Below are 23,229 nucleotides of genomic sequence, written 5' to 3' on the forward strand. Positions count from 1 at the left end.
TATATATATATATATATATATAAATATATATTTAATTAATGCATTAATTAATTAAGCTTTCGTTAATGCTTAAAAAAGAAATTTATTATGCGGAATCTTTGGTTATCTTGTTTAATTGTAAAATTTACTTACAACTATATATATATTTATATATACATATATGTATATATATATATATATATATATATATATATATATATTAATATATATAAGTATAAACGGCCTAGCCGCAGAGATTGCTAAACGTATTCGTATCGTAGTTGTTGTTGTTCTTCTTTCAGTAGCTCGTGTAGCTGCCTATGTCGGTCGGCTTGAGCCGCTCAAAGACGGTCAAATGGTGCGCTGCCGGATGTCCTGTGTGGTGGTGTGGATGTGGATGTGGATGTGAATGTGGATGCGTATGCGGATGCGCATGTGCAAAGCCGGCGTAGTTAGCCTGCTGTCCGTAATGGGCATAAGGATAATTCGGACTGGGCACATGCAATGTAGGTGTTCCACTCTGCACGCTATAGGGTCCATAATCAGGTGCCGATGTTCCGTGTCCGTAAGGCGGACCATACATTGAGTTCACATTCACCGTTGGCATCGCATGTGCCATGTGCACATGCTCCATATACATTTGCGGATGCGAATGTGGATGTGGATGCGGATGTGGATGTGGATGTGGATGCATCACTTGTGGATTGCCAGCAGCAGCTGCAGCAGCAGCTGTAGCTGTTACCAACGCGGAGCTAATCAAATGGCTGGCATGCGGATGTGCATAGCCACCTTGACCATGGTTGGGATAATCGTTATTGCTGTTGTTGTTTGCGGTATTTGTGTTGCTGTTGGCTTCGGGCCTGCTGGCGCTGCTGCTAACTTGGGCCGAATGTTCATCAATATTCGTTGTAGCTGACGATGCGGCCAGGCTACTAACAGAAAAGTTACTGATCACAATGTTGTTGGCTGGTGGTTCCGTATGGACATTCTTCTGCTGCTGCTGCTGCTGCTGTTGTTGTTGTAGTTGTTGTTGTTGTAATCCCAATAAACGACTTTCGACAGCAGCTGCTGCCGCCGCTGCGGTTGCTGTGGATATGGCGTTCGTTTCGTGCTCACTTATTGTTGGTATTTGATCAACCAGAGATTCAAGACCCGACAGACTCTTGCGTGACATATCGGCGGAGGAAACTTGACCCGACTGAGCATTATTGTTCAGTTGTGGACTTAAATTGATATTATGATGTGGGTGGGGCGATGATACCATATAAGATCGACTATTGCTATGCTCATCATAGCGTTGCCAATGCTCTGCTGGATCTGGTTGATAGTTAAGCTGCGCTTGCGCTTGATAGTGGCCAACGGGCGACGATTGGGATTGATTGAGCTTTTGGGCGGACTGTTGTTGTTGTTGTTGTTGTTGTTGTTGCTGCTGCTGCTGCTGCTGCTGCTGCTGCTGCTGCTGCTGCTGCTGCTCTTGTTGTTGATGATGCATCCACTGTTGATAGTGCTCGGGCACATGCGTCAGCGGATCGGTTTGCAACTTATCTGGCGCGCGAGCCGTTAGATTCGTGTCCTGGCCATCATTCCGCTCGCTTGGCGGCTCAAAGTCAACCACAGCACACATATTTGGTGAGCTCGGCGGTGGTGTTTCACCTAAATGTGGCTGATCTCTGATGACAGCTGCAGCAGAAGCCTGCATCTGATGATGATCTGTTTGCATAAGCTGCATTTGCTGCTGTTCGACTTGACCCACTGACGGGTAGCTGCAATTGAGCGCTGGCGATGCCATCGGCGATGCGGATGCTGTATATAATATATGAGAAGGCGGCGGCGTATTATATAAACTAGGCGGTGCCTGATGGCCCTGACTCTGCGGCGATGCTGTATTATGCTCCATTGAAATCGAAATCAATCCAGTTGATGTTGCTGTTGCCGACTGTTGCTGCTGCTGCTGTTGCTGTTGCTGTTGCTGTTGTTGTTGTTGTTGTTGTTGTTGTTGTTGTTGTTGTTGATGTTGATGTTGCTGCTTTTGCTGTTGCTGTTGGTGCTGCTGTTGCTGCTGATGTTGCTTTACATTTGTCAACATATTCTCTAGGCTTGGCTTTAGTTTTTTGGGTCTGCCACGTTTCTTCTTAGTGGGCAGCTCAGTGCCATTGGCGCTGTTGTTATTTGCGCCGGCAGCCATCATCGACAGATTCAAAATATTATTGAAATCATGTTGCGGCATCAGCTGTACTTTGCCGGCATTTCCGTTATCAATTACGTCCTGGCCTTTAATCTTTTTCGGACGACCACGTTTTTTCTTTTCAGGCAGCGACTGTTGCGTAGCCTGTTGATTACCGAAGACAGACAAATAATTGGGTTCATTATTGGGACGCATTGCCTCCTCATTACTCCCATAGATAAAACCATCGCGGGGATTGATATTGCTTAAATTTGGGTGTGTCTTGTTATTGAAGTGTGGCAACAGCTGTTTGTCCAGAACTTGATTCGAACAATCTGTGACGGGTTCAATGTTATTATTATTATTATTATTGTTCCTGCTGTTGTTCACGTTGTCAACAAACATAAGACTAGATTGTTGCTCCATAGTGTTGTTAGAATTATTATTATTATTGTTATTAGAGTTCGCTGCTGTTGACAGATTCTTAACGGGTTCCTGCTGCTCACAGCACTGCCTTATACGTTGCTCAGTAAAGATGCATTCCGAGTCATCCATGTGTGGTACTTGACCATTCAGAAAGTCCCGAAATTTTTTCAGCGCTGCATAAAAGGGCACTTTGTCCGCAGCCCGAGGCAGTTGAGCGCATCTCGCCGACGAGGAAGGCATTACCCAAATATACTGAAATGCACGATAAAAGAAGGCCCAAAGACATTAATAAAAGTGTTTGTACAATATATAAATAAACAAGAGCTCTGGGAGATACCCTGATCCCAGTCCTATCTGCATTTTTTAATATTTTCCGTAGTTTGTATCGAGTATTAAAAAATAAGGCAATAAAAATGTTCCATCTCCACCAATCTCGAACCCTGGGATTTGAGTCTTCGAATAGAAAAGAATTTGAATATAAGTTCACACGTATAGGAAAAATGCGTGCGCGTGGCGCTGCGGACATGTGCTTTTGCAAATTGGCCAAATGTTTTGTTTAATAACTTCTGTTTTACTTGATGAATTTTCAGCTTATGATCTACATATTCTTTGGCTTGGTAGAGATGCAAAACGCAATGATGGCCCTAGTTCCAACTAAACTTTAATTTTAAGAATTTAGGGAAATTTGGAGCCAGTATCCAAAATCCAATAAAAATCAAAATTGCATAAAATATACATAAAACTAAACATAAAATTTGGAGGCTCTAGCTCTTACGACGTACGAGATATAATTTATTTTCGATCATGTTTTTATTCGATAACAATTAAATGAAAATAGTTATCGAATATATGAAACAAACTTGAAATGCGTGTGCTATACACGAAATACGCAAAAATTCAAGTCTCTAGCTCTTACAGATGCTGAGATTCATACATACGGACAGACAGACAGACGGATAGACAGATAGACAGACAGACAGACAGACAGACGGACAAACAGACAGACGAAGAGGGCTCAAGAATATATATACTTTATGGGGTCTGCCACGCCTCCTTCTGCCTGTTACATACATTTGCATAAAACTATTATACCCTGACTTCCCATTTTCAATGGGATCAAGGGTTTTAAAAAAGAAACAAATTATCGGCTTAAATCGATAAGAATATAGGTTGGCTTAATTCGAGATCAAAAATATATACTTTGTGGGGTTTGTTGTTTCATATTTTGCCTGTTACCTACGCTGGCAAAAAGCCATTGCACTCTGAATGGGTTCACGGTATATAAATCACTTATTTACAAATTATAAAATATAAAATAGACGAGATGGCAGTTGCAACCGACTGCATAATACTCGTTCCTAAACCAAAGCAAGCAGCTCATCCCCTCAATTCCGACTGCTTGAAAAGAGCCTGACAGTGGAAGTTTCCTTTTCTTGTTTGAAATTTTGACTTGTTCACTTTATTTTGAGATCTTAGTTGGTGATCGAACTTGAAAAACTGTTGCATTATCAATTTATGATATTCAAAGCGAATGCGAACAGAAGAACAACAATCTAGAATAACTTGGCAGCTGCTCCCGCGTTAGAAAATATAGAAATATACTCGAAAAGATAAGAATTGTCGTATTTACTGGGAACTATAATATGTACTCACAGTATTGGTACCCTCCACTCGATCAGGCTGCCGACCGAAGTGAAATTCCTTCTTGCCCGAGAATACCTCAAAAATCAGTTTGCCATTGAAAACAGCAACCTTGGGTTGAAAGCGCTGTAGTTTCTCGAGCAAAATGCGACTACCCTCTTTGATTTCCTTACGCGTTAGATCCGCAGAGCCTTTAGTGGCACGCGCAACCATGTTCGTAAAGCCAATGCCCTGCTTAACCAAAGTATAATCATCGTCGGCACTCATTTGCTCTTGGGTAAGTCCGGATAGATAAAGACATTTCCAGAAATGATTACCAGGTCCGGCATAATGATGGCCTTTGTAAGCAGCGAACAAGCCGGGATTTATACCAACCTATTAATTAAAAATTAAAATATTAGTTTTACTCTATGCCGATTGCATTCAAAGCCTTTCAGCACAACTGGACTGTACGAAATTTACAACTCACTATTACAATATCAAGATTATCACAAAGATGATCGGGTATGGTACGCTGAATTACTTCCGCCTCAGACATTCCATTAAATCGATCGTGCTTCTTACGCTCCTTGGGCTTCATGACCAGCATATCATCTGAGCCAATGCCACCGTCTCTGCTGACACTAAATTGATGGAGAGTATAAGATGTCATTATTAGAGTGGGGTAAACCTAGTGATATTCTTGACTAATAGATAGCCCCAATATAGAAGTTTTGAGATAAGTCAAAAGTTCTTCTATATGAGAAATTTATAGTGATCATTATTATAATAACTTGTTGAATCTGACTCAATTTATCAATCACCTTCAATGAAAAAAGCCATTTAATTTTGGTATATTTGAGGCCCTGTACGCTAATACACTTTTAAAGTTGTCGGTTCTTGGAGATGTCTGCATCAAGTCAATATGAAAGATAACTAAGTTAGTTACTGTTAAACCGCCAGGCAACTATCCATGTCTGGCTAGCATCGCGAATTGGGTTGATTACAAGAGAAAAATGTGATTGACAATGCTATAAAAGCTTTGAATCTGAACCACTATCCGGCTTAGATAAACTAACCGATTTTATCCCCGTGACTGTAATATTGACAAAATTTAACAACTCAGCCTCACAATGTTCTTGAATGTTATAGCTTTGACATAGAATTTGCCGAATTCTTGTGGCCCAGACGTATTGTCTTGCGTTCTCAACATCTATATCAATTAAATTCTTTACTAACCATTGCTGTGCAGCTCCTATTTGCATGTTGTCCGCTTCGATTAGTTTCTTTTTACGGCCCCTTCTCTTTGGCAGTGACCCCGAACCTGGCCTGGCCTGTTGCAAATCGAAATTTATGGATTTGTTCGAATCTTGAGATGATGATTCGCCCCCTCTTCTGATTTCCGTATTGTGAGAATCGACAATCGGTTCGCTATTATGCGTCATGTTGCTATATATGTCACTGGATTTTTGAGCAACAGCAATAGCACGACAGGACGCTGAGCCCTGAGCCGCTGGTACAGACGCATAGTTGGGGGCATTGGATGCTGGCATATCGACAGGAGCTGGGTGACCAGCTGGAGATAGAATGCTCATTTCTTCGGCCATAAAGCCATATGGATCAGTATTAGCATTTTGCGACATCGATAGATCCGGCAGAACAGCTGGCGCCGCTTGCACTTGCGGACTACTGCTCGATGTGTTAGCGGCTTGACTTTGATTGTGATTCGAACTCGAATTTACATCTTCGTGTTTATTTTGAGGCAGCAAACCAAGTGGCACCACATGTTGCATTTGATGTTGCGGAGTTACCGAATGTGTGGATGAACTATGCGAATTGGGCGTTAAAACGTCCCCAGCACTTGTTTCATAGCCATCATCTTGATTTTCCGTTTTAGCATTGCTTGGAGAAAGTGTTCTAAAAAATATGAAGCGAATTATATTGTTTTAAGAAGTGATAGATAGGTATAAATAAATATATATATATATGCAAGCATGTATACAAGCATGTATATATACCAACTGTGTTTCATACGTTACTCACAACTTGTACCCTGAACAGGGATCCTCGTGAAATTCATCCATCATAAGATCATGGTATTGCTCCGGCATTTGTTGCTGTGAATGAGCAATTGCATGCTGAATAGCTGAATGCTGTTGCATTGGGACGTGACAATCAACATGATGACGATGTTGCAGCGGATGTTGTTGTGTTTGCTGTTGAGAATGTTGTTGCTGCTGCTGTTGAGGATGTGCTGGTTGCTGCTGCTGCTGCAGGTGATTATTATGAGTATGATGCAATGCAAACAATTGATCATGAGCATATTGATGATGTATATAATTGACATAGTGTAGCGATTGTTGATGCTCAAGTATATTTTCTTGATGTATGTTGTGTGGATGATGCAACTGCTGCTGCTGCAGTTGCTGCTGTTGCTGTTGCTGCTGCTGTTGTTGCTGCTGCTGTTGCTGTTGCTGGTGTTGTTGCTGGTGTTGCTGATGTGAATGTTGTTGATGGGGCAGCATTTGTGCATACATATTGCTCTGTAAATGATTTTGTATATGTGCGTGATGCTGTTGATTGAAGCTTTGCTGCCTTTGATTATGTTGCTCCAATGGCAAAAATTGCCCAAAATTTCCTGTGCCTCCAGACGTTTCTTTCTCTATTTGCAATAGTAGCTCGGCGGGATGATGTGTCTCTTGCTGTGTGCCAAATATATTTGATTTATAGCCAATCGAATCTGAGCAGCTCAAACGTTCCGAGTTGCTATTGAGCTGTTCTAAATGACCAGAGCCAGATCCAGAGCCAGAGACAGTGACTGAGCCAGAGTCAGCGCTAGAGATAGAGGCTTTATATTCATCGTGCGGTACCCAAATTGTTGCTCGCCTTTCTGTATTTAAAATATCACCTGTTGTTGTTGTTGTCGCTAATGTTATATTAGTAGGATTCCTTAAATTCACATTGGAGGAGGAGGAGTCTGTTTCACAACCATTGTTTTTATCAGTGGGCATTGCTGGCATTGCGCGGCTGAATTGGACGTCAGTAGTAGTAGTATTAGTAGTAGTAGTAGTATTATTATTGTTGTTGTTGTTGTTGTTGTTGTTGCTGCTGTTGTTGTAGTGTAACTTACTATGCTGAATTGGTTCTGAATTTAGCTGAGCTGGCACAACTAGCTCCACTCTAGTAACTAGCGCTTGCTCTGGCGCAATATACGCACTTGTGTCATATGTTTCAATTGGCTGAACTTGGTTCTGATCCACGTTGATAGATGGCGCTGCTTCACTTCCTCTCTCTGCTAAACTTGTGCTGACTTCTTGCTGACGATAATTGGTAACATTTTCGCTGTTCTGCTGTATAGCTGAATTTCTAGTTTCATCGCATATTCCATGCGCCACTTCGTTTTCATTTATATTATCATCATCATCATCATCATCATTATCATTATCAATATCATCATAATCATAATCATATTCATCATCATCGTCATCATTATCTTTATCATTATCATTATCGTCTTTCACCTTTTTAGAGTATGGATTTTTTCGCTTACGGTCGCTTCTTGAATTATGCAATTTCTTCCGATTATATTGGTCTTTTCCAATATTATTGGATTTATCACTAATGAAAGTGGAGCTGGGAGAATCGTCGCACTTAATAGTTGACGTTGTTGCTGCCTGATCCTCAGTAGTGTCTGTATCTGTATCTGCCATCACAGCCGTAATTCCAGTGAGTGCTATTGCCAATGCTTGAACCAGTCTATATTTCAACTCGATAACGAGTTTTGCTGCCTTTAAGATATCTTCACTAGATAATATCGTTCTTGTTATTCCTGTTATTTTAAGTATCAATATAAAGGAACTACTTATCAGCGGGTTTATCTCTAGAACACAATTTTTCTCTTGCATCTCCCGTTTTAAACTACGTTTCTGGAATGGAAAGCGGTACATCATATTATTGTATATTGTAAATCGATCGATAAAAAATTGCTGCAAATACATATTTATTAAAGAACCTAAAATATACTTTACGAAACGATCAATCGAACGATAGACCTCAATTCAAAGACATGATTTATATTTCAATACGATAAAGATTAGTTAAAAATAAAATGTATTTAATCGTTGGCAATCTAGTCTTTAGGAACTTTTTAACAGTTACGTTACTGTCTCTATTACTGCTCTATTACTGCCTACTGGCAAATCGGGGAAAACTACATCTTCTGGTATATCTGTATGCCTACTCCTCCTCTATTATTTATTATTTATTTTGTTTGTGAAGAGAGTAAAGAGAGGGTATTTCCTAGTCGTTCGAATAAGTGAAACATGATTTTTCTGGTTTAAAATTGGATAATGTTCAAAATGATATTTGACAGACTTTACTCCTGCTGTTAACTAGGGATATGTTGGGGATATTTGCTATTTTAGTACCCCAAATATCTTTCAACCACTCTCTATTCTCGATATAAGCACATGTATCTGTACTTGCAGTTGCAGGCATGCAAGCGTACATGCATGCATTTACTTAAACAGAGAAGCATACTCGTACACTAACACTAAATCACATAGACAGTCACTTTTCAGATTTCTCTAAGCCTACTTCGTATGCTCTATTCTACATACAGATGTATATGCATAAATACGTATATGAAGCTGCATACTCATACATACATGCAGACATACCCCACACAACCTGATTACTTCTGTGTGTAAATGTGTGTATTCATTTGTTGTTGTTGTTGGCGCAAGGGTCGCAATTCAGTTCTACTCTGAGTGCATTAGTTTTTTGTGTGCTTCGAGAGCCTGGAGATAGTTGTTGCTATTGCCAGCTTTTGCTACCATTTCAACCAAAAAGCCACCCCATGTAGGTGGCACTCACAATACACATGCATGTATATATATATATATATATGTCTCTATGCACAAATGTACGTGTATATGTGTGTATATATACACATTTATCTCCAATTATTTCTATATACGAGCACATGAATTAACAACAGTGTTTTAAAGATTTAATAGTACTTCAGCGGTTATATACATAAAGCGTATAACAACATTTAACGTAAAACCTAAAACAAAAAAAATAAAACATGAAATATGAAACAAATAACATATAATATATAACATATAACATATAACATATAACATATAACATATACATATAACATATAACATATAACATATAACATATAACATATAACATATAACATATAACATATAACATATAACATATAACATATAACATATAACATATAACATATACATATACATATATACATATAACATATAACATATAACATATAACATATAACATATAACATATAACATATAACATATAACATATAACATATAACATATAACATATAACATATAACATATAACATATAACATATAACATATAACATATAACATATAACATATAACATATAACATATAACATATAACATATAACATATAACATATAACATATAACATATAACATATAACATATAACATATAACATATAACATATAACATATAACATATAACATATAACATATAACATATAACATATAACATATAACATATAACATATAACAATTTACTCAATTTACTACTATTGTAAACTCCTCTGCCCTTGCCATTTTTTTATCAGCACAATTTCAATTCAAACTCAAAACAAGAAAAATGACGTATGAGATGTTGATGTCTTATAGGCTTATTTCAGAAAATTAACCGTTTTACACCAAATTTTCTTTAGTGACACACATTCGCAAAATTTGAACAGGGAATGTGATGATATATGTAGATAAATACAAGCATGCAAACATACACACCTGCATACAAAAAGTTCAAATAATAGATATATATATATATATATATACATGTGGGTCCGCATGCATATGTTTGTCATTGTAGGCAGTCATAAATATATGCATATATATATATACATATATATATATACATATATATATATATATATATATATATATATATATATATAAATGTGTGTGTGTATGTGAGTGTGTGCATTCGTTAACGAACGAACTTAAAAACCGACGACTAAAATTGAGTCGGTCGATGAGAGCCAAAAGCACAGAAGCAGAAACTGCATCTACTCGAATAATACTAATACATAATCGAAGCACGAAAGAAACAGTTGCATCGAATGGTTACGCACACTGAAGCAAGACTACACGATCATAAGACTGACATGTGTAAGTATATATATATGAGTAACTACAATTCGTTGTACATCGGAACTCTAATACATATTACAGATAAATAAATAAATATATAGTATAGATATATATAATATATATATGTATCTTCAAATAGCAAAAAGCGTTTCATTGGTTCATCAAAAGTTAAAAGAGTCAAAGTTTTAGGCCCACTGTACAACATCTGGCTCTCTCTTTTTGAGGCGTGAGAGTCGAATGGGTTCGTGTTGGCATCACTGACTGTGTATTTAAGTTTGTGTGTGTGTGTGTGAATGCAAACCACACAAAATGTCCAAAAGCAAGCTAGCTTTACACAACATTTTGTACATATATACACACATTCATAGATATGAAACTATGTATGCATATATACTCACGTCTCTAGAAATATACATACACGAAAATATATGGATGTATGTGCGTGTGTACTCGTGCATATCTACACATATGCACGGCTATGCGCTACTGTAAGCTCCTTTAAATACAATTTTCTGATAGTTAAAGTACTTTTTTAAATATCTAAGAAAGAAAGAGTATACAATCTGTGAAGCCAACCGGTTTATGTGCCAACATTGGTTGGCATGAACTTGTATATTTATATTTATATATAGACGCATTCACACAATCATGATAATACATATCAATAAATATATAGTTGATGCGTTTATACCCTGAACTAATTCATATAGTGTTGTTCAAAAAATAACTTATATTATGGGATGAGATTGATAAGAAACATATACATATACTTATATATGAAAATTATATAAACTCCCTTAGCTTTAAGACAATTATATTTATGATAATTTATTGGCAAATATATATTTGTTTGCAAAAAACCGTATATATGTACATAAAAATGTAAATATTCAAATCGAGTTTAATGTTTTTCCAAACAATTATGGACCTATAACCTTATCTATAGTTTATTAATTGTTACGACCCGAAGGACTGCCACATATAATTTGTAAGTCTATTTGTAGGTGAGAAAAAAAGCTGCAGGAATCTTAAATAAGATCATAATACTTATGTGAAATTAATTTAATAATTAATAATAATTATTATAAAAATCTCTTGTATGGAATACCAAGTATTTTTGTATACATATATGAACCTCCAACCGTCCTACAAATATTTTATAAATCTATAAGAGGTTAATTGTAATTACGAACATATCGATCACTAAAAATAATAAGATTGGCACGTCTACTTTGCCGATTATTTTCGAATACTTAGTATATTGATGGTGGAAATTATCTAATATTGTCTCGTAATCATGATTTTACTAAATATATTCTTCAATATATAATTAACCTTTAATACTAGAATAAGCCAGTACATACAGTTTCAGAAGAAAAGGCCAGTAGAAAAGCTGAAGATATCGATATACCGATACATATCGGCTCTGATTTTGGATAATAATGTTTGTACTTAATATTTGGCGGCTGTTTTCGAATAATTCATATGTGTAAACCAAAAGTATACAAAAAAATTCGAATATAAAGTTTCTAGCGGGTTGTTGCCTAAACGTTTTTTTTTATGTTTTCTGTGCTTTTGACGATAGATACAGATGCTTTAGTAGCAGCTCTTTGCAGGGAATATGTATAGATACCAATACCAATGCCCATGCATACACACACGCTTCTGCATATACATTCATACATACATACAAACTTATCCATATATTGTATATTATGTATTTCTCATCTATAGACAGTGGGCAGGCATGAGTATGCACCTTAGTCTGTGCATATGTGTGTACATTGCTGTGTGCCCATGTACTGCATAGCTGTTTTATTCATAACAAATATATGTACACATCATCGTTCGATTGTAAATATGCACACATACGCATACAGGCATTATATGTATATGCATATGTATTTATCAGACACTCATACTTTGAATTTGTTTCGACTTTTGATACACTTATTTTGTATTATTTTACATATTCAGACACACATGAACACAAAGTTTTTCGCACACACACATACCCACAGCTGTTGTCTGCATGTATTTGTTATTCAACATATTTAACATAAGTGTGCAGATATTAAAATTAATTACACAACAGAATATTCTAAAAAACACACACATACAGTCAAGCATTTTTGTTTCATTTATCTTTGACATATTTAAATAAAGCTCTAATATAAGTTTGTAAGTTGTAAAATAATTTACCAAACTTGACTTAATGTATGTGCAACAGCCGCGAACAAAACGACCGACCAACAGCAATGCCGCAAATATAAATTCATACTATGTATCTGCATAAATATATACATATGTATCTATACGTATATATGTATAAGCATTACGTTAAATATATAAAACAGGCTTCCGCGGCACACAACCGTACGGACGAACTGTGGATTCTCCTTTACCGTTTATTATCATTCCAATCTCAACAAGGAATAATATTTAGGAAGTTAACAGAATGTTAAAAGCGCGTGATATATCGTTTCGTTCGATTTCACTATATAAAAATACCATAAAATACTAAATCACATCTAAGCATGTGGATACACTCTTACCCATTTGCGAGTATTTCACTGTTAGCAGAGTCTGTTATTTAACAGTAGTTTGTACTATAATTAGCACCCTGTTCTACCCTGTGCAACTATTTCTACATTCACCTACACATACTGTTTCGCGCTCAGTTTTTTAATATTCGAGCTTAATTACATCTGATGTAATAATATTGATAAAAGGAAGCAACGTAGAAAACAGTTCTCCTTCTGTAATAATTTGTTACCAGCATATTGATTTTCTTCAATATACCTTTTTAGAAACTAGAAAGTATGCGACATTACTAATTGAGTTTTATAGTGCTTTTTAACAGTTAATTATTCTATAAAACTCAATACCGATTTGAAATTGGAATTAGAGTTGTTAGGTATTGCGACATGTTTCGATATATATTATGCCAAGTATCAAAAAACGTTAAGCTTGTATGATTTGATTACTTGAAGTTAAAACAAAATTAAGGGGTTGCCACTTTCTCAATATATCGTGAGCTGTGTGCATAATAATCGAAACTTTGAAAATGCGATACATTGTCTTAGTACTGCTAAAAGTTTCACTATAATTTTATGTTGCAGCGGAGTAAGCTTTAAGTCTAATACAATAAAAAATAGAGTTTAATAGCCACGATCCGGTTATCCGATTGACTTAGCACGTCTCTTGTTTTCAGCTTATGTCTGGGGAAATTAAGATCGAATTAAATTATTTGTTATCAATATCGAAATAGAAATGTCTCACGTGTCATCTCGAATTGAGCATCTCCGTCAAACTGTCTATGCGTGTATATGTGCGTAACTTAAAATAAGTAATTATAATCTATATGTTTTAATAATTCGTTTTCAAGTGCGTTCGATGCAGTGCATTCAAGAAGCAAAATAAAGCAATAGTATAGTTTGTGCGAGTATGTGTGTGTATGTTGTATGTGTATGGGCAATAATGTTTGTGTACATTTAGTTCTCAATGCATTTAAAAAGTTAGCGCAAGATTGTTGCACCTTTACAGTGTGCACAGAAAAATAACCTTTCATAATTTTGAATTGCCAGTAGCGGAATTGAAAAAATTACATAAACATGGTGGGAAAAAGGAATCGTACATACAAAACCCCATACACACATATAGTGTGTTTGTATATATATATATATGTATGTACATGCTTAAGATATGCATGTGAGCATGTGTACGTATGTATGCAGAGCGTTCAAGGTTTTTGCAAGAGTAGTTCATTGAAAAGTTTACATGTACTTCTTTATGAAAGTGTGTATACAGGCAACACACATACAAATGTATATATAAACCTGTATGTATTAGTTTTCCAAAAAATTAAACATGTATAATGTTTCGTTTTGTATGTAAATTTGTATAATATATATATAAATATATTTGTTTATCTTCGATTATTTATGTTTATGTATTGTTTATTTGGTAGACTGCAGAGTATTGCTTAGGCCAAATTTGCTTGTAGGTGAAGGATATCGTAAGAGAGGCAGTGGCAGAAACTAGTAAATCAGTTAACGGCAATAGAATTTGAAATCACCAAAGCTGTATACCCAACGCTATACTCGAAAGTATTTTGCAATGTCTGATCTTGGAAGCGGCGACGACGGCATTTCGGGATCAAGTAAGTTCTAATATATTGCAAAATTAACCAGTTCTTTTATACCATTGCAATAAGTGCACATTTTTAGAGATGTGTTCAGTTTGTATGCGATGATTAGGTGATTTAATTAATTCACGTAGTCACGAAAATGCTTAACATCTATATAATTTTTCAGAATATAATGCAAGCAATATGGAAGGCTCTTCAAGTAGAAATGATTTTGAATCGGGAAAAGGTATGATTTTAAAGACACATACACGGGCGAGTGTACTTTTTTTCGCCAATTTACAATTTGTTTAACATAATAACCAATTATGTTTCCAGCTGGCAGTGCTGTCGAACAGGAATTGGCCACAAAAATGCTTCAAATCCAATCAAAACGATTTTACTTGGATGTTAAACAAAATCGTCGCGGGCGCTTCATAAAGGTGGCTGAGGTAAATATATATATATATTTTATATATATATATACTAATTCGAAACTAATTCGAATTAATCAAAATCAAGATCTAGAATATATTGTATATTTTGCTTTGCCATGGAAAATGCTATTCCATAAACTTAGTCTGTTTGTCCACACATATTTATTTCTTTTTCCCTTAGTATCAATAGTTTCACTTTGTTTTTTTTTTTATCATAACTTGAAGAACGTCCTTTGATGTTTGTATAAAAATACATATTCATGTGTATATAAGAGATTTCTAGAATAACTGAAAGGGGTGATCAGGGTGTTTAGTAGTTAGAAACTAACTAACCGACTAGAATACTTTTACTTATGGTTTTGTGAGCAAGTATAGTTAATGTATTTGTTATTATTTTCAGATTGGAGCAGACGGCAGACGAAGTCAAATATATTTAGCTCTGTCGACAGCAGCTGAGTTTCGTGATCATCTATCTTCGTTTAGCGATTATTATGCTTCTTTAGGTAGGATATTATAATAGACTATTAACATTTTGTTTAGTGACATGTTTTTGAGCTTAAAATCAAATCAAGTTAATCGAAACGCAGGGCCACCAAATACTGACAATTTGCCGGAGGATGGCAAATTGAAATCAGAGATGATGATTAAGGACAATCGAAGATATTATTTGGACTTGAAGGAAAATGCACGTGGAAGATTCCTAAGGGTAAATATTCAACATTATGATATATATCATTTAGTTTAAGAATAATTAAAAATATGAAATACTTTCTGTAATTGGAATAATGTTGCTTAATGTTAAAGAGTTCTTTAGTGTAGAGAATTCTTGTTTTGATTGTAGAATAAAATGCAAACATTTGAATAGTTTGATACTACTTTATTTCTTTAAATAATAAAATATAAGAATAGTGAAAATGAAAACTTTTATATTATTTTTTAGGTTTCGCAAACAATAACAAGAGGGGGACCCAGATCTCAAATCGCATTGCCAGCTCAAGGCATGATCGAGTTTCGAGATGCGTTAACTGATTTGTTGGAAGAGTTTGGAGTTACTGATGCAGGGTAAAGTATTTATAACCAATATTCTAAGAGAATTTCTGTCAGTTCTCTCTTCTTTTCTCGTTTGTGACCTTATTACAAGAAACGGGACGAAAAGATATAAAACAGAGAAAAACAGACTATAAAAAATTCATATGTATTAGTATTTGATAATAAAAATAATAAACTGGGCAGACAAAACAGACAAGAAACAAGAACTAAAAACAAGGGATTTGAAGAGTATAAAGTTGACTAAACTTTTAGAGGAGAAGAGGAAAAGAAAGTAAAAAAAAGAAAAGTGATAGAAGACAAAATGAAACGATTGAAGAGTAATAAAACCTACATGTGAAGAGACCAGAAAATTAAACTAAAGAGAAAGAAGATAAGAAATTTGAAGATAACGGAATAATAGATAGAAAGAACAAAGCGTGGAAAAGATTGGCAATGTGGAAGAAAAGATAGAAAGTAGAGAAGAGAATATAGTCAGTTTAAGTGTGCTAAGTTATTATGGAGAAGAGGGTATACTTTCCTTTTTCTAATTACCTGTTCCAACTGTTAGTAATAATTGTGTCGATTTATAAATGAATAACGTCTCTTTGTAACATTTTCAGATTTAAAGGTGATTTACCCGAAGAGCGTCATATGAAAGTGGACAACAAGAACTTTTACTTTGATATTGGACAAAATAATCGAGGAGTTTATATGCGAATAAGTGAGGTAAAAGTTCTATTCCAATTCTCAAACATTTTTACGACTGAAGAATGCTGCTCTTCATTAAACATCTATCCTTTTTTTAAGGTGAAAAATAATTTTCGTACTTCTATAACCATACCTGAAAAGTGCTGGCTACGATTTCGTGATATTTTCAACGATTATTGCGATAAAATAAAAAAATCACCAGATTCAAATACTGCCGATAATATTTTACCGCCAACTGTAAACAGTCTTAAATAATTGGCAAGAAATGCAGTTATTGAATTAATAAATTAATATATAGTTATCCCAACAAGAGATGTACACACTAAATACAGAAATTCAAAGGCTTTTTAAATTATCGTCTGCGTATCGAACAATACAACTGGAAAATGACGAACGGACAGTAGATGAGAAGAATGGAGAATGCGCAATGGACAATGGAGAACAGATTGAATGGCGAATGGCTAATGAAGAGTGCAGAATGAATAATAGAAACCGTAGAAACCGTAGAATACAGAATGAACAATGAAGAATGAAGAGTAGGAAGTGTATAGACAGGAAAAAATAATGGAATTTAGATGCAGAATGCGGAGTGTAGTGGAGTGGAAAACTAATATTGGCTAATGTGTAGTAGAGTGGAGAATGGAAGAGGTTTATGGTGTACACAAAATTTATAATATTTAATGGGGAGTGGAGCAATGGGAATTTTAAGGTATACATCAAATCCCTATTGTTTTTCCTCATCCCCGTTCCACTAAATCATAAAATTAATTATTGTCTGACGGATATGTAAATAGTTTTTATGTATTATGCCAGCTGCTAAAAAGAAAACATGTGATCATTTTTCTGTTAAAATATCATCTCTTGATATAAAAAAGTTAAACAAAATTCGAAAAGCTTTTAATTTAATGTTAAAAATATATGTATTTATATGAATTATATATTTAGAAATGTAGCATTTAGAAGAGTCATATTGTATATTAGTAAATTTAAATTTACTTATCAGTTGCTTTACTTTTTAATTGTTTAAATGGCAATAAAGGTTATAAGGTAATAGCAAAATGCTTAATATCAAAAAAAAGGAAAAAACTCATCAAATTAAAGAGAAAATTAAAGGAAAAAGCGTTATATATTTAAAATGTTCTAATTAATACAAAAATGTTTGTTAAATAAAGCAGGCCAACCGGATGTATTAGCCGAAAAGTACGTGAAAAACGTATCTATCAGCCATATTTCAGACACTGCAAAATCAAATGTAAAAAATTAATTAAACGGTTTTTGTCGCGAAGATACTGTCAGATGAAAGAATAATAGAAGTCAGAGCGCAAGGGCTTTTCAATCTTTGGATAAGACGATATCTAAATAGAAAGAATGATAAAGATACTTTTGCATCACGTTTAGTATTCATTTCCTATATTAAGAAAGTTCTATTGAAATATCCGATTCGCATTCAGCACATGAGAAACTTGTGGACCTAGTAATAAAGTATAAAATATATGTATATGTGATTCTTGGATACTAGTTACTGTTGGCCTGTGCAGTTTAATGTTTTTGTTTGGCCTTATTGACTTTTGATTTTTGAACATATATAAGAAAACATATTTAATAAGTCAAATATGTATGCATATATGTGTATATATGTAAATGTTATATAAATATATTACATATATTTCTTGCATACATATTTTTTTAGTTTATTATATTTCTCATCTTGATAAAATCTTTAGTTGAATTGTGTACTCTGTGAATATTGACCAATTAAGTGCAATATATAGATATATATATTTAAAAAATGTCATGAATTAGAATTTCCTTAACTATGTTGAATACAGCGAAAATCGTCTAAATCTAATTTGTAGAATTAAATCAAGACAGTTTGTTATATATATATATATATATATATATATATATATATATATATATATATATATATATATAGAGCTATTCAAATGTCAAACTAAATATAAAAATGTTGAAAAAAATTGTTAAAGCTTTTAGAGAAATATGTTATATAAAATTAAACAAACATATGTCTTAAAATTATAACTAAAAATTAAAAAAAAAAACGTTTATAAAACAAAAGTTTCAATGTGATCACGTAGTATAAAACAAAACAAACAAACAACTTATTAGGTAACAAAATACAAAACATGCATAGCAAAATATTCAATTCAATATATATATATATAGTATATATATATATATATATATATATATATATATATATATATGTATGTATTTTAATTGAAAGAAATTATAAATACGTATATGTCTTAAATGAAAACATAGATATAATATGATATATATATATATATATATACATATGTATATATGAATATATAACCTAGTGTTATTTAATATCAAATTTTAGCCTATTCAATGGATATACTAAACATTAAATATAATACAAAAAAGCTAAATTTCATTCAAATATATATATATATATATATATATATATATATATATATATATATATAGATTCATTTGGCTACAGCAAACACATGATGTGAACGATAACATTTTATTATAAAAAGAAAAACGTTTATATAATAAAGTAAATTTATCTTCGATGTTGTTTGGCATATTCAGTTTTTAAGAAATTTTGTGAATAAACTACAAGATAAAAAATAAAGTTAAATAAAAAACAAAATCAGAGCTGGTCATGCAATACAAATATAAATATATATTTATAAGTATTATTTTAGGTTTTACCTTACATTTGATTTAAATAAAACGTTATAATTTTTTATTATTTCTCAAAGTATTTATTCGATTAATATAGAGTTTCGGATAGATATATTTTATGTATATTTTTAGCAACTATTTTAAATAGTATGATCAATTAATATCACATCTTCGATATCTTGCTGGTTTCCCCTACACAGCGTGTACCAAATCCACACGATTTTTGTATAGAATATGCAATCTAACATACAAATCGAGATGTCTCACCTACAAAGGTACAAAGGCCCCAAAATCGATTAATATCGATCAATGTATCAACTATCAGCTGTATATTGAGCCTGCTTTTAATGTAGAGATTAACCAAAAAGTTAACGAAGCCGATATTTTTTAAGTATCACCCTCGTGGCTTGATAACGATTTCTATTTTAGTGGTATACACAAATTAATTACCTTGGAAAAGGACTGGTTTGTAGTTGTATGCTTAGTAAACACTGAAATGTTTTGAATGTTTCCTTCACAGTATATACTTTTATTTCAAACTATTAACTTGTATATAATAGAAACAGTTTTTATCGATCGATTTCACCAAAGACAACGTCTAAAGTGCCAATAATAGCAACTACATCGGCTAACATATGTTGCTTTCCAATTTTCTCTAGCGCTGCCAAATGTGCGAATCCTGGTGCCTTAATCTTGCAGCGGTATGGACGACTGGAGCCATCTGCTATCAAGTAGACACCAAATTCACCTTTTGGTGCTTCGATTGCAGTGTAGGTAGCGCCTGGTGGCACCTGATAGCCTTGGGTGAATAGTTTAAAATGATGAATTAGCGCCTCCATGGACGTTTTCATTTCGGTGCGTGATGGCGGTGTCACCTTTGCATCATCCGTTTTCACCTCGCCCGGCGGCATTTGATTGAGACATTGATCGATGATGCGCAAAGATTGACGCATTTCTTCAATACGACACAAATAGCGATCATAGCAATCACCTTTCGTGCCAATTGGGACATCGAAGTCAACAAGATGATAAGCATCGTAGGGCTGTTGCTTACGCAAATCCCATTTGATGCCAGAGCCTCGTAGCATTACACCGCTAAATCCGTAGTTCAGCGCTTCCTCGGCCGAGACAATGCCAATATCTTCAGTACGTTGTACCCAGATACGATTTGTACTCAGAACATCCTCAACCTCGTCTAAACGCTCGCCAAACTTCGATGCAAACTCATATATATCATCCAGCAGACCCAATGGCATATCCTACCGAACAAAGAGTTATTCAATTATATGGTATTTTTAAATTTATATAAATGTGTATATAGATAAATCAATATTACTAATGAAACACCGCCGGGTCGTATGTAAGCGGCATGCATGCGGGCTCCTGAAACGCGCTCATAAAATTCCATCATTTTCTCACGCTCCTCGAATAGCCAAAAAAATGGAGTCAACGCACCCACATCTAATGCATGAGTACCAACAGCCATTATATGATTCAGAATTCGAGTTATCTCGGCGAATAGAGCTGAAAAAACATAGAATCAATCGAGAATAGCACACAAAATGTGTGAAGTAAAAGAGAAAAGAACATAGCAGATAAAAAGAAATAAGTGGAGTGAGAGCTCCTGCTGAGGACTTTAAACAGGAAAAGGCAATATGACAATAATACATAAATATCTATCTATATATATATATATATATATATATATATATATATATATATATAATTTATTTATCGAATGTATTAATGATACTTCGACAAACAAATTATGTCGTCATTTTAAATGGGCAACAGTTTCTACTTTGAGATGCGTCAAAAATATTCAAATTACATTTTAAATTATTAGATTTCTATACTGACGGTAGTGAAATAAGAAAATGAAAATGCCAAGGGAAAAGTTTCTGCTATTTTGCTCTCATGTCAGCTGTTATGACATGTTCTACTATTACTATTGTAAATACCTACTTCTTATATACTTGGCGCGCAGTGGCACATCAATATTTAGAAGTTTCTCCACGGCCAGCGAGTAGCACTGTTCGTTGCACATCATCGAAACATAATCCAAGCGATCAAAATATGGCAAAGCCTGGGTGTAGGTCTTGTACTCGATTAGCTTCTCGGTGCCACGATGTAGCAGGCCAATGTGTGGGTCTGCGCGCATCACTGTCTAAAAGGAAACAAAAAACACAAAGCAAAAAATTATAATATTGAAATATAATGGAGGAAAATATAAAACACTAACCTCGCCATCGAGTTCCAACACCAGTCTCAAGACACCGTGAGCAGCCGGATGTTGTGGTCCAAAATTTAACGTCAAGTTGCGAACCGATTTCTCAACCGGCACCACTTTGCCTGTTACACACAAGAAGTTGTTTTATATAAATACATATATATATATATATATATACATATAAAGTGTATAATACATACTGTTCCATGGAGGGACTTTCCAAAGGGTGGTCACTTCATCGGGATACATAACTGCGCCGCTAAATTGCTTCATGAATTCGGGATCTGGATACCATTTTGCTGCGCCGCGATATTGATTCCAGCTAAATGAGAGATACAAGTACATACAATTTATAATTCATGTAGCTAATGGTTATGTAAGTAATGTGTTTCACCCCAAGCTACTGGTGCCACCTGCTGCTGCTGTTGTTACAGCAATAGACGACTGCAATTTTAAGAGTTGCGCGCCAACGCTTACTGAGCGTTTTAAACTCAGTGATAACATTTTCAACTCTAAAAAATAGTTTTTTAGATTTTTCAATCAAAACAGAGCTGTCAACGCAATGGTAAGCCGAACAGCTGTTGCGTTGTAGGCCTATGGTGGTGCATACTTCAAGTGATAGATATCGATATTTTGCACATGCAAGGCTGCATGAAAAGAATTTGCGTTTGCGAAGCGGAGATAAATCTACATTTCATAAATATGAAATACGGACAAACTAACATAACTGGCAAAGTTCCTATCTGCGGGGTAGATTTTAAGTTCTATTCTCTCTTAAATAATGTAGAGTTTCGGAGTTCACGAATCGTGCTTTTTTGGGCTACCAGTGCTTACTGTTTATTTATCGTAGTGCTGCAATAGAGATTAAAAACACAGTTATGAAGTGTAGCCTTAAGAAGTTCGTTTTTTAAGTATTAATCTACAAACAATGAAGACAGTTCTTATTTATATTATCCTTAATTAATATTACTTACACTTAAACAAGCATACTTACATTGGCTAAATAAATAAATAAATATAAATTACACTAAATGTATTTTTTCAATTGCTTTGAATTATATGTACAAAGCGCCAAAATAAAAATACTGTAGTCGGAACTTTTTCTATCCATTAAGCACGGCTGTTATTTGCTCATCTCAAAGAGTTGGCAAAAGTCCACACCTGAGAATAATTAATCGAAATTAGTATTGACGCAACGCAAATGTGTGAAATCATGTCGCGTTATAGGAAACAGATTGGATTGGATTTAACAGAATTACGAATGTTAACCTTTACCATGATTTACCTTAAAAAAATGCTGGTACTAAATATATGCCCGAATGTACAATCGAAATCGGATATTATCGATTGTGTTATGCGTCAATATTGCTAGTGTTCAGTTCTTTATTTAAATACTTTCGTCATCTTATGATAAATACTTTCTTCAAACAAATAAGAGTTGTTTGTGAATTAAAAAATTATATCTTAAATTCATTTTTGTTATATTATTTATTTTTATTGAAAGTAAATCCCTTATTCATTGCATGAAATATTTTTTTAACAAATTCAGTATTTTTAGTATTTTAAGACCGCATGTATCAATACTTTATGCTCGTGACATAAACCAAATAGCTGTAACTAATAAATAGTTGTTGTAAAAATACATTTTAG

General features: G+C 34.3%; 3 protein-coding genes across 9 annotated transcripts; 1 reads left to right on the forward strand and 2 right to left on the reverse strand.

The window, feature by feature from the left end:
• Window positions 1–226: 226 nt before the first annotated feature.
• LOC111593706 lies at window positions 227–12,779 on the reverse strand. Its single transcript, XM_023306664.2, has 7 exons — window positions 12,570–12,779; window positions 6,233–8,115; window positions 5,429–6,106; window positions 4,680–4,833; window positions 4,223–4,585; window positions 2,054–2,821; window positions 227–1,936 (listed from the first exon to the last, which is right to left on the reverse strand). Exons 2-7 carry the CDS (start codon window positions 8,092–8,094, stop codon window positions 278–280), a joined length of 5,484 nt encoding a protein of 1,827 aa, XP_023162432.2. The 5' UTR covers window positions 8,095–8,115; window positions 12,570–12,779; the 3' UTR covers window positions 227–277.
• An 823-nt stretch (window positions 12,780–13,602) lies between these two features.
• On the forward strand, window positions 13,603–17,539 carry LOC111593707 (transcriptional activator protein Pur-alpha). 7 transcript variants are annotated; one of them, XM_023306669.2, is made up of 9 exons: window positions 13,603–13,698; window positions 14,338–14,529; window positions 14,684–14,743; window positions 14,833–14,945; window positions 15,331–15,433; window positions 15,518–15,636; window positions 15,871–15,992; window positions 16,580–16,685; window positions 16,767–17,539. In XM_023306669.2, exons 2-9 carry the CDS (start codon window positions 14,487–14,489, stop codon window positions 16,920–16,922), a joined length of 822 nt encoding a protein of 273 aa, XP_023162437.2. In that variant the 5' UTR covers window positions 13,603–13,698; window positions 14,338–14,486; the 3' UTR covers window positions 16,923–17,539. The 7 variants fall into 7 exon arrangements, with proteins under 7 accessions (XP_023162437.2, XP_023162435.2, XP_023162433.2 ...); XM_023306667.2 differs by having other exon boundaries at window positions 13,605–13,716; window positions 15,503–15,636; XM_023306665.2 differs by having other exon boundaries at window positions 13,605–13,698; window positions 15,503–15,636.
• Window positions 17,540–19,861: 2,322 nt separating this feature from the next.
• LOC111593703 (NADH-ubiquinone oxidoreductase 49 kDa subunit) lies at window positions 19,862–22,175 on the reverse strand. The gene is made up of 6 exons (XM_023306651.1): window positions 21,974–22,175; window positions 21,780–21,901; window positions 21,592–21,701; window positions 21,315–21,516; window positions 20,686–20,873; window positions 19,862–20,608 (listed from the first exon to the last, which is right to left on the reverse strand). Exons 1-6 carry the CDS (start codon window positions 22,081–22,083, stop codon window positions 19,919–19,921), a joined length of 1,422 nt encoding a protein of 473 aa, XP_023162419.1. The 5' UTR covers window positions 22,084–22,175; the 3' UTR covers window positions 19,862–19,918.
• Between the last annotated feature and the right edge of the window lie 1,054 nt (window positions 22,176–23,229).

Source organism: Drosophila hydei, unplaced genomic scaffold (genome assembly GCF_003285905.1).
Source record: "Drosophila hydei strain 15085-1641.00,03,60 unplaced genomic scaffold, DhydRS2 tig00000330-arrow-arrow-pilon, whole genome shotgun sequence".
NCBI lineage: Eukaryota > Metazoa > Arthropoda > Insecta > Diptera > Drosophilidae > Drosophila > Drosophila hydei.

Coding starts and splice junctions, on each gene's coding strand:
- LOC111593707 (XM_023306667.2), top strand. CDS start 14,487: ATGTCTGATCTTGGAAGCGGCGACGACGGCATTTCGGGATCAA. Junction 14,946..15,330: donor GCTTCATAAAGGTGGCTGAG/GTAAATATATAT, acceptor TATTATTTTCAG/ATTGGAGCAGACGGCAGACG. Junction 15,993..16,579: donor TTTGGAGTTACTGATGCAGG/GTAAAGTATTTA, acceptor TAACATTTTCAG/ATTTAAAGGTGATTTACCCG.
- LOC111593706 (XM_023306664.2), bottom strand. CDS start 8,094: ATGCAAGAGAAAAATTGTGTTCTAGAGATAAACCCGCTGATAAGTAGT. Junction 2,822..4,222: donor GAGTGGAGGGTACCAATACT/GTGAGTACATAT, acceptor CGTGCATTTCAG/TATATTTGGGTAATGCCTTC. Junction 1,937..2,053: donor TAGAGAATATGTTGACAAAT/GTAAAGCAACAT, acceptor CAACAGCAACAG/CAACAGCAGCAGCAGCAACA.
- LOC111593703 (XM_023306651.1), bottom strand. CDS start 22,083: ATGTTATCACTGAGTTTAAAACGCTCAGTAAGCGTTGGCGCGCAACTC. Junction 21,702..21,779: donor GAAAGTCCCTCCATGGAACA/GTATGTATTATA, acceptor TGTGTGTAACAG/GCAAAGTGGTGCCGGTTGAG. Junction 20,609..20,685: donor GACCCGGCGGTGTTTCATTA/GTAATATTGATT, acceptor TTTGTTCGGTAG/GATATGCCATTGGGTCTGCT.